Here is an 18,106-nt window from a genome sequence, read left to right as displayed (position 1 = left end):
CTCGCTGTTCCAACTGGTCCCACAGATGCTTAATTGGGTTGAGGTCCGGTGATTTTGCGGGCCATTCGAGGTGTGGTAGGGTACCTGAGTGTTCCTCAAACCAGTCACATGTGGGTCCAGCTCGGTGAACCCTGATGTTGTCTTGAAATATAGGGGTGTCTACAGCAAAGTCATCGCGAAGAAAGTGACTGAAGGGCAACATCTGCTCGTCCAGGATATTAAAATAAACATGCTGGTTCATGTTCGTGGACACCTCAATGAGTGGGCCCACCCCATAGTACAAACAACACCCCCAGAACATGACAGACCCACCCCCGGCCTGCACCTGACCTTCCACACACTGCAAGTGAAATGCTTCATGTGGCCGTCGGTAAACATGATGTCGGGCGTGATTCGAATACAGGCAAAATCGTGATTCGTCAGACAATATGACACTGCGCCAGTCTGCTACTGTCCGTGTTTGATGATTATTGGCCCACTGCAGACGAGCAACTTTATGTGCATGTGTGGGCAGTGGCCTTTTGCGAGGTACCCGGCTCCATATGTTCATTGCATGCAGTTCCCGTCGCAATGTTCTCTCGCTGACAGGTTGGACTGGGCCTGCATTCAAGGACTGCAGTAATTCCTGGTAGGTTTGAAAGCGATTTCGATTCACAAGCTTGGAAAGCCGTCTTCGGGCTCGATCTGTGAGGATCTTTTTCCGACCACAGTTCTGGCGTCATGTTTCATGGCCAAGTGTGTTACACCACTGCTTGTGGACACATTGAACAGTCCGCAGCGAAACACCAACAAATCGGACAACTTCCATCACTATGTGGCCATGGGCACGGCCAAACACGATTGCCCCTTTTTGCCACTCCGTCAAGTCCGCGCTCTTCCCCATCTTGCCGCACACACACCGCTTCGATCGGTTCTGTGTCACTCCACAGTAATGCCCTCTGATCGCCTCGAGGCAGGGTATGCACGTTTGGCCATGTGATTCGACAAATACGCCATCTGTACCTGTTTGCCGACGCAGCCTTGCTCTCGCGCGGGGGTGATATATAACCTCCCTCAAGTTGCGGGACTGAATTTTGATTTAAACAGCATCGGAAGCGTCACTGTTCATCTCAGCGACCCCGAAAACTACGGATTCAACATTAATATCGATAATTTTCGTTCATTTTTAAACATCTCCCCTCCCCTCCCCTAAGTTGCACTGTCAAAGTGAAATGATGAAAACTATCTCAGGCCCGTACCCTATCTATATTGAAAATTTGATCGAGATCGGTCGGGTGGTTCAAGAGTTATTAGGTTTTATTTATTTTTATATATATCTCCCCCCTCCTCTACGCTGCACCGTGAAAGTGAAATGATGAAAACCATCCAGGTAACGGAAAAATATATATTCCGTTACTGTTTATTTTCAGTTGTAGATTAATATTTTGTAATAATATTAAATTGTATATACTTAGGTTAGTTTTCAACTAATGATGTTATTTCAGCATATTTCGCTACTGCTAGTACGCGAGCCTTCATTTATTTCTGCTAACGCAGAGAGCGCGGGTGTAACACTGTGAGACCAGCAGGACTGCTTTACATATAATTGCTTCACTTGAAATTTTTGTAAAATACACCCATTTTATAATCCAATTGCCTGTTTCGTGAAAGTGAAAGTCAATTGCGTTATATATACACAGAGAATTATTTTTACGTAAAAATGATAGTTGACCTCATAATGTCATGATACGTGAATGTTCTATAAGACAAATGTGTAATATATAAAGTTACTATACTTTGTTCTGGCGCTGAACAGTCGTATGATGGTGTATTCGATGCAACCGAATAGTCAAGTCTATTAAATTCCACGATATTGTTTTTTAAGAAAATTATAAATAGTAACAGCTTGCGAACTGGAGCAAGTTACTAGAAATATTGTGTGTTCAGTGAACAACGGATGATACTTGATTTATGAGGATTTAAATTATAGAAGTTGAATGATATTGTAACAGGCTGTCACTTGAAACCTAAGATACAGATTATTCAATAACTAAATAACTAACTATGGCCTATGGAACCCGGAGGTTCAATGTCGCATTCATTAAAGCTCTCCATTGACTTCTATCCTTAGTCAACTTGATCCAATTTCTATTGTGTATTCTTATTTCTGCAAGATCCATCTTAATATTGTCCTCCCATCTGCGTTTACGTCTTCCTTATGGTCGTGTCTCGATTGGATTTTCAGTTAAAATTTTGAAAGCGTTCCTACTTTCTTCCATTCTGGCTACATGACCTGCCAACCTGAGACCTGATGACTAACAATGTTTAGTAAAGGGTATAAACTATGCTGTTCCTAGTTATGAAGTTACCACCATTCCCCTTCCATGTTTCGCAACCATACAGAACAACAGGCATGATTATCGTTTTATATATTTTAGGCTTCCAATTCCTCGACAGAATTCGCGACGACAAAGATTTTGAACTGAATTCTAATATACGAATTCCCTGCTTTTAGTCGACATTTAATCTCTTCGTGAATATTTTTTTGGTCTGTTAATATTGATCCTAGATATTTGAAAGTATCCATTTTGTCGAATGTATTATTTGATATTTTAATGTATCTACAATTTGCAGTATTACGATTCCTACAAACTTTCATAGCCTAGATAATTAAATAATTTAACAAAATTTGTATAACTAATATAAAGTTGAAGTATGTTCTACATCACAGATAAGCTGCATGAGCTAAGTGTCGAGACGCATGCTAAGAGCTGTTTCTCTGCGACTTACTGGTTTGCATCACATGTTTTGCCGTAGACGCTGAACATGTTCTTCACTGAAACAGTTTTTATTCTTATTATTTTTCTTCTATAAAGTTCCAGTCTCAGTTACAATCGACTGGGAATTTTGGAAGGTCAAAGTTCTCTCATAGCTGACCTTCTAAATATACAGTGAGACATTGTTTTTATCAAAAACATAACAACAATAATAACTCTTCGTAGTGAATTGGTTTAATAGCTCAGTGAACCAGTTAAACTTGTTATCATAACTATTAGTGCATCTTCTGTAATACTTCCTAAGCCTACATATGTACACTTACGTTAACCTTGGGATGTATAGAATAGACATTTTTTGTTATTACGTAGATGCAACGGTTCTGAAGTAACACAACAGAATTATCGACTCTCAGTTTGCGTATTTGTACTGTCTGAAGCATTTACGATCTCCTTTAATCTAGTTACGTTCTATATGATTTCATTATTTTATTTTGTGATGTGAGAAAAGGTATACTAGCAGACATAATTAGAGATACTTTTTTCGTGAAACCTGGAAAGTCCTCAACTCTCCCTTCTGTTCTGTTAGAGATTTATGACCCCTGTTACCTAAAAATCAACGTTGCCACATTCCTTTGTCGTCTCTTACTTTTATCTTCCATTCATTTCTTTCCTTTTCTTTTTTCTTTCCTTTTTTTTTTTTAATGCTGAATTTCGATAAGGTCTTTACAAGTGTTACGGAAGTACGGCAACATTGAAGAGAATGACAACGCACGTGCTGCCTAAGATCAGCCGAGGGTTGTGTGGGGAGAAAATGGGTAGTGGATGGGGCAAGAGATCTCTAAGTTTGCCTGCAACTATAATACACATATTGATAATAGTTTTTGTCGTTAATACTTGTAAGAAAAAAAGTGGGCATTATTACTTATAGTCATTAACGTTTTAAAATTTCTGATATTGGCATTAGTGTTGTGAATTTGTGCAGTCTTTTTTTTTTTTTTTTTTCATTTACTTATTTTTTCGTACTTTGAAAGCAAGAACACTTATTAGATATAAATCTTAAAACTGTGGTGCTAATAATATTGACAACATGCCTTAATGGCACTGTCATAATAATGAAGGTAGAACTTCATTCACTTGTACTACAATATTTAGTACCATAAAGGCACACGTACTTCACCTATCTCGTATTGGCAATCTTAGTCTTTTCATAGAAATAATTGCTTGACACAGAAGTATGTTCTGTATTTGAGTTTAATAGTCTTTCATTGAACATTTAGGGAATGCAGAGTGTTTAATGTAGTGTAGTGAATTTGTGTATGCAAGAAACATATTTCTCTCTTACCAACCTGCCGTTGATGATGTAGATGGCTTTCCTCTTACGAACCTGAAAACGGCTCGTCCTTGTAGATCGAAGAAAGAGATAGAAGCGAAGTCCACCGGATTCACTACTTAGCTAATGCGACTTAGATTGAGGAAACTTGGTAATTAAAAGTGTTACTTCTCATATAGGAGGTTGAGTTCAGAATTAACATTGCGGACTTCGCTGTTTGTCTCTGAGAGGTTAAAGTGTTGATTTGCCAGTTCAGGTGACTAAAGACCAAAATGAATGAAACTAGGAAGTCCTCAATTTAATACAACGTAGAACTGAAGTACTGAAATGTGGAAAAGATAGTACTGAAACGTGGAAAAGTACTACCTGTGGTTTCTCAAATCCAAAATCTTGATGTGTGCAGAAAAATGTCAATTTGAGAGAAATATGTTCAGCATAATGTAACTAGGAAGTTATCCAAAGGAGCCAAACAACATAATTCACATATGTAGATATAACGCTATTCTTTTCAGGCTTGTCTGAACAATTTAACAAACGGATTGAAAAACCAAAACTAAGAAATTCACGTGCATGAAATAAACTAAGATTTTGAAGTTCACAACAATATGCGTTTCGTGGATGACATGCTTGTTATTGTAAAGTAAGAGGTAGTCTATTGCAGTTCTCTTTAATTCTCTGAGTCAATATTGAATATATTCACAAAGTCTTGTTTCGTATTAATAACGAGTTCACATATTTTTATGTTCGTAGTTAGGTACCGAGTATTTGCCTGTTATACACCGGTAAAGACAGCTCATACTCGACTAAATGAGCTTGGTACATTCCTCTTTGGACTGTTTTTGTCTGTTGTCTTTAAGTATAGAGATAAGCTACTGCTAACAGTGTTGCCAAGCCGACATGAAGTTCTATATTTCAAATGGCACTAAAGTAATTATAAATTTTTATCTACATGTTAAACGAAACCTTACAATGGTACATTAATTATTCATTGTTGCAAACTACGGATGCTACAGTATCACAAACACAGCTGGTGACTTCTACAGCAGTAATAACGCAAATGAGACAGACGAAGTAATGTACACCCAAAGTACTTTACTGTCGAATACTATGATCATGATTTGACGGATTTTGAATGAATACGAACAAAGTTACGAAGAACTGAAAATTTATTTCAAAAGCCTTCATTTTGAAAAAATGGTTAGATAAGTACCTCATTCAATTCCAGATGCTTTTCAATAGAAGTGAAGATCACAATGCTGTTTACAGCAATTCGATATCTCAAACCGTTCTGGAGATATGGTAAAAATTGTTGAAGTTTGCAACACTACTTAAAATTATACAAGTACGAGAACTTATTGTAATTAAATTTACCAAAAAGTATTATTGTAAACCACAGAAGCTAAGTAAATCAAAAATTATTTCAAAACGTTTCCATAAATACGCCAAGTAGTATATCAAATTTTACTTTTTTTTTCATATCACCCAAGTGGTTTTGAGATATCAAATTCCTGTAAACGGTATTATGGTCTTTATGCCTATTGGAAAATCACGTACTCCTAATTTAATATAATATTTATCTAAACACTTTTTTTGGAAATAAAGTTCTTTGAGAAAAGACAGAAATTTAATTCCTTTAACCGTTTCGGATCCAGGTCATTTTTGGTGTTTTCCTACATTTTCAGTTAGTGACTTATTGCTCTAGAACTATTTATCCAATTGATATGGTTAAGGCATTGTTTTTAAGAACAGGGATGTGCCTGTCGCTTTTTTTTTTTTGGTTTAAGTTACATTGCAGTGTTGCCAAAGGGAGGGAAATTATTGAGGGAAATGTAAAGGTGTAAATTTACAAAAAATACCTAACCGAATTTCAGGACTTTTTGCAGCTGGCACTACTGTTACCACATGGGTCCAAGTCACCTAAAAATATTCTTTGGTGTCTTGACAAAGTACAGTGAAAACCTGAAGTCACTGGCTGCCATAGAAAGAGAGAAAGAAAAAATTATCTGTCATCATACACATAAAATGTTGACAACCTTTACGCCTCAGAAGCAAAAATCAACAGATATACCAGGGCTACAGCTTCCCTAATTATTCTATTGAAACCTTTTATGGTGCGTTCTGTAGGCCAAAGAGGAGGCTTTCAGATAGTGGTATGTTTGTTCCAATGTAGCCAGCAAGAGGGAAATAATAGAGGGGGAAAAGGGAAATTTTCCGACTTTTTCACCTAAAATCGGATTTTTTTTTTTTTTTGCTGGAAACTGTACTATCTGAAAATAAACCTTGGTATCCCAGTAATATATCCTACAAGTATCATGGCGATATCTAACAAAGTAAGCATGAAATTATAAATTCATTCACTTGATAAATTTCAGTTCTTCTTTGACTGTGCATTAAAAAACGATGTAATTAAAGCATTTCTCTTCTTTTCAACACTTTTCTGAAGAGCTTGAATGTTCTTGTTCTCTTTGCATTCCTCTTCTTTCAATGACACGATACCTTCCAACATCCCTTGAGCGATTTGTGCCTCCTTCAGGTGCCCTTTTTTAAAAGCCTTCCGAAGTCTATCTGTGGCTTCACCAAGCAGAGAATTTGCAGATTCTTTCATCTCACTATACTTCCGCTTCCTTTCACTAAGCTGCTTTCAATTTCTTCTGTTCTCCTTAGCACTTCTTGCATTTTCCAGTTTTTGTTCTGCTTTTTTCAACTTCTCTTTCTCTTCTCTAAGTGTGGCACTTCTTTCCTGGGCTAGTCGCTGTTCCTCCAGAAAATGTTATGAGCATTTTGACGCAAGGTAATCATCTTTTTAGAAATTGGAACGAGATGAGGCTTGTTGTCATAAAGCTTTAAGGCATCATCCACAATCAAAATACTGTTTAAGGTTCTACAAAACATCTGAGTCTTTTTCTCTGTCAAAGCGTTTTTTGATACTGAAAATCTCCTTTCAATATCTGAATTACCATGGGACAAGCAGAGTGCAGATTTTATTACTTTACTTACTAGAGGAAATTTTGGTGAACCATCCGCCTTCTTAAGTCCCATAAAAAGAGCCCAATAACTGTCAATACGTGAAGAAGTAATTTCACTTCCAGCAAGTTCATGCTCAAGCTGCAGACATTTCCATTCGTCAACAAGTTGGTCATTTGGCACTGCTACAAATAGTGCTCTTGCTACAGTTCTGATGTATCTGCAGCTACTTTGTGATTTTGTAGCCTCAGGATTGAGAAATGCTAATGTTCGTTTAATGTAAACAGAATTAGTAATTGTATTTTGCACCAAATGTTTACCACCTGAAATATAATGTGCTTGTACACTTTTCAAGAACTGCTGGTCATCCACTTCTGGTAATTTAGTTAGTTCTTTTCTTGTTTCTTCTGAAATGACAATTTGTTTTAAAGACAGTAAATTATCGGATTCAAACAACCTACAATTGGTTCAATCATATGACGCTGACTTCACTTCATTAACAGCAGCATTTTTAGACACACTGCTTGTGATAGTTTCAATGACGTCTAATAACTTTGCATGTAAAATATGAGCCAGCGGAACTTAACTCTGAAAACGATATGTACATTTCTCATATAACTTGTCAAAAGACAATGTAAAGTGCAACTGAGCTAACATCCCAGGCTTCTTGAGTAGATCTACAATTTTCCTCACAGACTGCTTGTCCAAAACAACACTTTTCTTTGTATACTTCAAGAAGTACCGTCGTACACCAGTCCACTGTTCAAGTAATCTTTCACATATTTATTACCTTGTATTTATGTCATTTTCTATTCATCATCATTATTATTTTCTTTTATTTAATTACTGACATTTTTTAGTACATTGTCCACAATCAAAACAATATGATTAAGTACGGATAAAAATAGACTTAGTAGTCAAATGTTTCAAAAATAGAGACTGATAGAGGCTTTTGCCAAGAAAAGATACTTTTAGATGAAAAAGACTCGCTCCGATGCCTGAGATTAAGGTAAACAGAAAAGTACGGAAACACTAGAAAAATCAAAGGTTAGAACCTAAATACTAATTTTTCGTGTGCCTACTAATTACCCCATTGTAATAATTTGTACCTGCTTTTGTTCATAAGAAACAATGGCAGAATGGCGTAAGTTGACTTGGGCTCGGAAGTCTAGGTACGAATTTATAAACATTTTTTTTTTTTTATTTTTCTGCCCAAACTTAGGGAAATTTTAATTTCCCTAGTTGAAAACACTGCACGCGGGCCGGTCCAATTGGTGTCCACAATTAGATATCCATCAAAGGTATCTACCTGACAAGCTTTAAGATCTCTCTACAACGAACGAAGCAACAGGGTGTAACGCTTAAATTTCCGTAATGTTGATCTAATGTATGTTTTAATATATATACATATCTAGTATAAATCATAAAATTTTAAATAACTTTTGAAGAAAAATAAATCCTATTAATGATGTTTTCCTTTTAGGCCATAATTATTGGTTCGTCCATACCCCACTGAACAGATGCCCGAAGAGTAGTGTGGCCCTCACCACCATTCGCGCGCCAACCCAATGCAGTACAGAACAACCACAACGGCTTAAAAGGACTAACTCAAATTATGACCAGACGAGTTTTATTTCCAAACGTTTATTGCATCTGACTATTAATAAAAAAAAAAAAAAAAAAAAAAAAAAAGTGTCGCTAATTCCAAGATCTTGCTGAAGTGACACCCAGCATCGAATCCTTTAAGCTTTACTTAAATGGAGAATATCATTAATCCTATTTATAGTACTTCAGCTTGAGCACAATATTAATCAATCAACTGTATGTACTAGAATGTAGTGTTTTCGATTTGACCAATTGTATATCTTTTATTGCAATTTCATATTCTTTAAACAACAACAATACTCCTTCATCTCTTAAGGAGTCATTTTCAAGAATGGATAACAAAATTCCTTTAAGAAATTGAAAAGGAAGAGAACTCATTGTTACTACTAACCGTAGTATACAGTGTACAGTTGAGGTTAACTCCATATTTCACCAGGCGTGGCCGTAATTATAATCTCCAATCAATAAACAAACAACACTAAAAATGTTACTATTATTTTTCCTATAATTCAGCATATTTTAAATACTGAACACATTCCCTTTAAGTAGGGCAGAAGCTTGATATCTATATTTCATTTCACTTAACAATATTCATCTAGTTATCCGCAAGACCGTGCATGACATTAATATTAAAGCAATATGACACACAATAAAAAAAAATCTACCTAACTAATCTAATCTAACCTAACCTATAACTATCCTACTCCTACCTCACCTAGTACCAATCTTGAAATCTCAAAATATCTCATAATATGTGGAGACACATTTCATTCTTAAAAGGGCGGATAACTTGCACATTATATATATATATATATATATATATATATATATATATATATATACACTCTGTAAAGAAAAAATAGCGACACTCGCTCGGATATAGTTTTCACAACATACATTAACCAATATGAGTTTTTACATGAATTACTGATAATATCAGAATGCATATTTTTAATGAGCAGTTCATTCTTAATACTTGCGCCACAGTTTCAGGTTTTTTATATGCATATAATGAATTTATATGCATATATTAGTAGCTATGTATGTTTTCAGCAAAAACGGCTGTGGGAAGAATTATACATAAAAGTATGAAAAATCAATAATAATAGCACAAAACAAAAAACGTAATTTCTTAAGAGTAAGACATATTGTGTACGAACATTGAGATGTACAATACATCAAACTAGATCTCATATGTGGACCATGGGCTTTTAGGACTTGCAGGGGAATCGTCGAGGCCTTTTGGTGACAAGGTTATTGCAAAATGCAACCTTGATTTCATGGAATCACTCCCGGATTATCTGTTACGTGAGTTCCATTCTATCCGAGATAGTTGTCTATTGAGTCTTCTGCTCATATCGACCCAAACTTTACAATTGGATTCATGTCAAGTGAGTTTGGAGGCCACATGAGTCTTTGAATAGTCATATTCTTGCACCACGTATTAATGATTTTCATTCATTGACATGAAGCATTTACGTCCTGGAAAATGAAGTAGTCCATATCTTCTTCAGGAAAGTTATCTTTAACTGTTTGAAGAATTTTACGTACCAGAATTTGAAGACATTTTTGTACATCAAATGACTCTTCACATATATCCATTGTTCTGACGTCTTTGACAGTGAAGCAAGCCAATACCATCACTCAGTAACTGAATATTTGCATCTCTTAAACAAAATCCGTATCAAGTTTCTCGCTCATTCGTATCCACAACTTCACACTACCATCGTTTCCAACTATTCTAAACCTTTTTCAACGGAGAAAAGAACATGCTTCCAGTTGTCATAAGTCCAAGTAGCATATCGCCTCACAAACGTACGTATTGAAGTCTTCAGTGTTTTTGTTAGTTTCGACTTTCCAGGCGGTTTCTTCTTCGTAATATCCTCCTCATACAGTTAATACAGTCGTACGACTGACTGCAGACCCAAGATCAAAACGATTTTTGGGGAAGTCATTCCTTAATTCTGCAGTGCCATTGATTTTATTTGGCGATCAGCTCTGGGTGATGCTTTCTTTTTTCTATTACACTGTTGACGAAGGATAATATTTTTGCTTGTGAATTACTCTTTCTGCCGTCGAATGGTAAATTCAGAGTATTCCAGCCATCTCCCTTAGAGATGTAACTTAGCTGTGCAAAGCAAGAAGTATGTCTTGTTCACGTGACGACAAATCATATTTCTTACCAATCATACTTGTTTACAGTTCACATGTAGCAACAATTTCATACAAAAACAATACTGTACAACAACAATATTGCCACTTGACACTGTTCAAACAACTACAAAGCATAGAACAATCACAAAATGCTAATTACCTGGGCTTACACATCACAAATGCAATGCAGAATTCTCACCCCAATAATTTACGAGACGCTCTCAGGTGCCATCTAGAGAGAATATTACTGATACATAAATAATTAGTAAGCGCCATTGTACACCATAGGTGTCACAGATAATGGAAATAAATTATCACACTCATAATTTCCTTCTATTCCTCTTCTAGCCGGCTGCAACTATGGTTTTCTGTGTAAGTTACCTTGAGAATTGAGGTGTCGCTATTTTTTCTTTACAGAGTGTATATATATATATATATATATATATATATAATTCACACCATACGAAATTCACACAATAATAAAAGAAATCAGACACATAAATAAATCGCACGCTATAACTGGAGTTGCCTCAACATCTATTTACGTTATCAGGAATAATAAATTTATCGTCAATAGTTTCTCGAAAGTATGCAAATGAGGTTTTGATTATGCAGCAGCATAATTCAATTTTTATGAAATTTTGAATTTATATGTTAGCAGTATCACAACGATAACACTCAAAAAAATAAATAAATAAATAAATAAATAAATAAAATAAATAAAATAAAACATCCTAACTTAAAGAGACTCTGGGATCAGTACCGTCAACAGTATTAATATATATATATTAAGTAACATACTTTTAAGATGTCAACATCAAGACGATGTGCAGAGCTCTCACTATCCGGTCTCATAGCAGCAGCTAATTATAAGACGAAGTTCATGACTATTAGATTCTGTCATTACTCATTTCCTTCCCCCCAAAGACTGTCCAAGCTTGTGTGACTTGGCGATACGCTTAACAACTCTCCATCATTATCACATACATAATGAAGAAAATGACTATTGTCCCTGATTAGAAGATTTGAATTTAGTCATCAAAACAATGTCACTGATACTCAAAGTCACTAATACTTCAACTGGTTTAAAAAGAATTTCTCACGAAACTTCTAGAGGTCAACAAAATGGAGGATATAGTCACTAACCTGTATCCTGGGCTGGTCACACAGTACTGAAATTTACCTGGTTGGTGCCAAGATTACCTGATCAGCCTCTTTGTTCCTAAATCACATGGGATAGCAACGAGAAACATCTTGGACGACTCAACTATTTCTTTTGCACGGCGCGAGCTGGGATCGAACCAGGGACCCCAAGCACCGGAAGTGAACGCTCTACCACTGAGCCACCGCGCCAAGGAAGACGGATGATTAAAGCAAGTGAATGCTGGAAGAATTGGTGGAATGGAAATGTGGGAGGAAACTAAAGAATCCGAGAAAACCCACGGAAACGATTATATCCACCCCAAACTTAATTCGCCGAGAATCGAACCAGAGCAATGTTTTAGAACACAGGTCTCCCTCTAGGTCCACTACCCAGAGACCAAAGAAGGTAAATCATACGACAGAGTAAACTATTTCAAACTATTAACTAACCAAAATATCACATGTACAAAATTATTTCTTCCAATAATCTACATTATAAAATAACAGCGGGTGGCAGAGCCTCCCCGCACTCTAAACGTATATTATTTTAGAATACATATTATTAGAAGAAATTATTTAATGTAAGTAGAATTTTGGTTAATTACTCATTTCAAATAATTTATTTTGTCGTAATTCACCCAACATGCCCTAAGAAACAAAACTAACCAGGAACATAAATAACATAATGCAAAACAATATACCCATTGTGAACAAATGCCATTCAAAGAACACCACACCGTATGCCACGAAAAACATTTTCTAACCCACAAAACCCAAACACACATACATACAAACACAATAGAATCAATAAATAGAACACTAAAAGAAATTATAAAATGTACACAGACCACCAAACTATAAAAAAAAAAGAAAAAAAAAGCCACAAAAGAAACATTCATAAACTTATAAAAAGAACAAAAGTTGCTTTTGTAGCATAATCTCTTTGAGTACTGAATGGGGAATTTAAGTCTGGATATAATAGGAATAAAATACGGGAGTGAAACTTGATAACCCACAAATGTGTGTTCAAGATTCTACAAACGTTTTTCGTTTTTAGGTTTAAACCGGTTTTTTGTTCCCTTGAAAAAACCAGCTGGTTTAAACCAGCCAACCCTACATATTATATATATATATATATATATATATATATATATATATATATATATATAAAGAGAACGTACAAATCCTTTGTCCGCTCATCACGCTAATACGGCTGAACCAATTTCTTTTATTTTTGGGGGGTTATTAGGATTTGGACCCTAGATGGTTTTTATCATATCACTTTAATTTTCAATTACCAGTGTCTTGAGATAATTGACCATTCAGGTGTCCATTACGTACAAATCCTTTGTTAGTTCATCATAGGTATAAAAATAAACGTATGTATATGCAACCCGCATGACCGTGTCACTCGGCGGGTTAACATAAATGACAGGCGTTATAATGGATTTTATCATATCACTTGAAAGCGAAAAAGTAAAAATTATCTAAGTAACAAAGTTTATTGCGTTCGGGGGTGACCGCAGCGAAGCGGGGCGGGTTAACATAAATGACAGGCGATATAATGTTAACATTTACTGCAATCTTCTATGGTTTTTATCATATCACTTGAAAGCGAAAAAGTAAAAATTATCTAAGTAACAAAGTTTATTGCGTTCCGGGGTGACCGCAGCGAAGCGGGGTGAACGCTGCTAGTATATATATATATATATATATATATATATATATATATATATATATATATATATATATATATATACAGAACTGCTTGTTAAAAAATTAGAAAACAACTGCCACGGGCACGACGTAAACTTCGTGATTTTGCTTCGTTTCGTGAAGTATCATGGAAATTCAATTTTGTTTTCAAAAAGGTTTAACTATTTATATTGGACGATGTCGTCTTTTCTCGTTTCCTCAACAACACTATTTTCTGCAAACAATAACACAAGAGTAAATAGCATGTGTATCAGTATTATGGCTAGGGAACGGAACTTTATTTTAATAAATGTTTTTTCTGCAGTGACATAGAGGCCCTTTCTTTTGCCAAAATGTTGACTATATCCTTTTATATCACCACAGCAAATTTTATTTTACATAAAAACACATATTTTCCAGTTTTTGTATGTAAAATCATATTTTAAGAATTTTCATTTTAAAAACATAAAATCGGTCATTGAGACCTGCTACATCGAAATTTTCGAAAAAAAGAAATGCTTATTTCACCACACTCTTTTATATCAAGTGTGTCAGGTTTGTGTTTGAGTACGTTGACTGGCAGACTTCGCGCGCCTTACCTTTAATCTACAAGTAAGGTCCTATTGTGGGAAATTCTACTACCCAGCCACAAGCCAGTTACAACATTGCACGACTTTGAATCCACTACGTGTCTTTTCGTTTATTGTGTTCTGAGTGGTGCTTCAGCACAGTGTGTGTTTCCTTACTATAAAATGCCTAAAATAAAGGCGTGTTTCATCTCGTTTGCAGTGGATTTTTTCAATGGACTTGTGCAGAGCTTTTGTATCCGCAGACATTCCACTGTTCAAATTAAAAAATCCTGAATTACGAAAGTTTCTCGTAAAATATACGAACTTCGAACCGCCTGACGAATCAACATTGCGAAAAACTTATCTGCACAGGGGTTACGAGCAAACTTTACAACATATTCGCTCGGAATGTGCGAATCAAAATATTTAATTATGTATGGACGATACTACAGACGCCAGTACTAAAGAAATGGGAAACGTGATTGTAGGAGTGCTAAGTAATGATGACGAAGCTGTGTTGACGAAAAATTATTTGCTAGTGTGTAAAGAGCTATCTGCTGCTACACATTTAACGACAGCAAGGCTTTTCAACGAAGCAATGCAAATATTGTGGCCAGAAGCCATAAAATTTGACAATGCTCTTCTTGTTACAGATGCTGCAGCTTACGTTAAAAAAGCTGCAGTAGGCCTTGCCGTTAGCTATCACAAAATGGTGCATGTTACCTGTATGGCTCATGCGTTGCACATCCAAACCGCTTCTCGACTTACATCCAAGAGAAATTGTCCATTTGGACACGAAACAGGGACTAATTGGTCACAAATGCGGCCGACTCACTCACGAAGAACTCTTGATAAAAATACGTTGTACTGATCTTTACATAGGCCTACTTGTTAATATAATTTTCAAGAGTCATTTCAGAAGGACAAAAAGATAAACAGATACACAAGTAAAAACATTATACAGAATTATATATAAATCGGGAAAATCCAGCCTTAGCCATTGGGAAAATCCTGTTATTTAAACGAATTTGTGTGTAAACTTTTAAGGTCAACGTATCATAGTCAGTACGCTAAAACTGAGGTATTACAAATTTGGTACGTAGATATCATTCAATTCAATTAAAACAAAGTCAAATCCAAGCTGATGTTGGAAGCTATGTAGGCAGTTGATACATTTTTCCAATTTCTATCAATATGTTTAAGCAACCTTGGCTTCTTTATAAAAGAACAGGCATTCATTCAAGTAGAAACATATAATTTGGTTTCATTTCGTATGTTTAGGCTTAAAATCCTTATGAAATACCAATGTTATCACGGAGAAGACTTTCGCTTAAAGAGACACCTCGAATCGCTACTTGGTTCACACTTGAAAGATTGGTTGTGGTTCGATTGAAAATTAAACATGGGGCCCCTTGATTAAAAGGTGAAAAGTAGATAAACGTAATGCCGATGGTTTGATATGTGGAAACGTCACCATGAAGTTCACACGATTTAAACATTTTTCGTCCTTTTTTTTGTTTAAACCAGCCAACACTGTTGAAAACTGTAGTAAGTTTAGGTGGACGCGAGTTTGTTCGGCAGACACAAATTTAATGTCGGTCGAATGTGCCGCAGTCAGAAGTGGATAGTCGGTGGTACACAGTCTATCGAGATTATGTAGTTGAATTTAAAGAGGAATTTAAATTTAACGTATCGTTCTGATAATTTAATGGTTCATTTTGCTCATTACTTATGGAAGAGAAGGATTGTAGATGGTTGTTCCATTGGTCAAGTGTATTTCATTTTTCTTCGTCATGTTGGATTGATTTATAATTAGTCGTATTTTTTTTTTTTTTAATTTTATTTCCCTTCTTATATTATAGTAGTGGTTTGATTATTTTGGTTTTGGATGTTTTTACTGGTACCTGAGCGGGCGGGGTGTTTGGGGGCTAGTCCCCCATTTAGATCTCAAAATTGATAGTCAACCGTTTCACCTGAATTGATTTCTCGAACGAGTTTAGTGTCAGTTCTTAAGGATATTTCCATTATTCGTAGCAATTGAAGAGTAAATTCTTGGTGAGTGTGGTAGATCATTTGGTTAGCAATCGTAATCTATTATCGTTGTTATGATATATCTCAGTTTGCTGGTGCGAAGTTAAATTACGATTGCTTATTAGGTAGTCTGCAAAACTTGTCCTGAAATTATTTTTTGATTGCTTCGATTGATGGGATTATTTTCGGGAATTGATCTCTGAACTGTTCCGAGGAATCGATTCCAATGAATGTTCGACATAAAATGCACTCTTACCAAACTCTATAATAAAATTTGGGTAAACTTTACAACACACACTCCAGCTGCGCATCGATAAGTAGGACTGCTTAAACAGGACATAGCAGAATAAAATATGGATAAGTAGGGTAGGGGGTAGGAACGGGTTCGCTTAAGGTTAGAGAAATTTGGACCCATTTTCATAAAATTAATAGCGTAATTTTTCGTTTCTGAGTATATCAACTGGAGCGGGCATTGTAAAGTGAACCTCAAAATTGGTTTGCTTCGCTCAGTGATTAGCTTATAGCAAAGCTGGTATAGTGAAGTATATAATCATTACTGGTCGCCTATGCTAAGTGGGGTATATCATATTGTCCAGCATAAATATTTTGGACAATAAGAAAATAAGTGAAAGAATTGTTATTTTTCAACGATTCTTTTGAGTGGTGTACCTATATTTAACCTGCACCCAAAATATATACGCTACTTGTGAAATCACACTTTTTTTTTCTTTTTTAATGATATATCAAGAAAGGTTATTTGCACAAAACGAGATTAATTGCTCAACTTCCTCTTCGACCTTTCACACATGAAAGCACGTATCTACCCAACATACTTACTCAGAGATCTACGCTGTTATATTTACTTAACGCATTAAACAAATAACAGTGGCATATAAGATATTTAATTAATGTCAAGAAAACTTACTTCTAACTGTAATAAGATACTTTACCTTTGGCATCTCTTGCCTGCAGATAGGACATTCATTCTGGCGACAGAGGACCCTCATCCTTGTCGAACATTCATAGCAAACGGGATGATCACACTCTCCTATCGAAAATATTTCAACATTTTTGAAACAAACAACGCATGTATTTTCCGGATTATCTGTAAAACTTGTAGACGACATGATTCAATATGCAAACTTCTATTTCCCCTAAGCAACTGCTCTCCAACTTCTGCCACAAATCCCCTGGATGCCTAGCTATGTAATGTACAGTATAAATACACTCAAGATTTGTACTAGAATAAAATTTACAAAACAAGTTGAAACAAGTAAAAAGAAGTTAAGGAATAGTATTCTGTGATATGCTATATTATTGAGCACAACGTTAAGTAAAACTACATCAATTTTAAACATATAAAAATATAGAAATTAGTGAAAATTAGAAATGTTATAAAAATATCAAAGGTACCGGTATGTACTTGATTTGATTATTTAGTAATTATCCAGAAAATAAATTGATTATGATATTATGTTCATGAATGTATGAATTATCACTTAAATTATACTACATTTCATAATATTCTATCACTTATATTATTATTGTTTGTTGCTTCACATTTTTTCGTGGTTGTAATTGAATGCATACAAAGATACCGTTCTTCGCAAAATTTGCGGCACACCATTTTGCAAAAAAATAAAAATAATTATAACAACTAAGCCGATTATCAGAAAATATAACAAAAAATTTGCATTTAGTTGATCTAAATTATAATAGAATGAGGCCCTAGGGATTGCTCAGCTCGAAGTAGACAAGAGATGCTCAGTTTTTCAGCTAACAATTTCAGTTCACTGAAACTTTCAATTGTTTGGTTGTGTGAAGTATGAATACAAAACAGTGCTCCTTTCAAATTGATT

At 35.3% G+C, this 18,106-nt stretch overlaps 1 protein-coding gene across 1 annotated transcript in view; it reads right to left on the bottom strand.

The window, feature by feature from the left end:
• Positions 1-17,461, bottom strand: part of LOC145664896 (E3 ubiquitin-protein ligase ZNF598) — a 64,929-nt gene extending 47,468 nt beyond the window's left edge. Inside the window, exon 1 of the mRNA XM_081731962.1 lies at positions 17,198-17,461. Coding sequence (XP_081588088.1) covers positions 17,198-17,374 — 177 coding nt within the window. The 5' untranslated portion in view covers positions 17,375-17,461. The remainder of the gene's footprint in view (positions 1-17,197) is intronic.
• Positions 17,462-18,106: the final 645 nt, after the last annotated feature.

The sequence above is a fragment of the Thermobia domestica genome, chromosome 11 (genome assembly GCF_964235325.1).
Source record: "Thermobia domestica chromosome 11, izTheDome1.hap1.1, whole genome shotgun sequence".
Classification (NCBI taxonomy): Eukaryota; Metazoa; Arthropoda; class Insecta; order Zygentoma; family Lepismatidae; genus Thermobia; species Thermobia domestica.
This window is presented reverse-complemented; position numbering and strand designations above follow the sequence as displayed.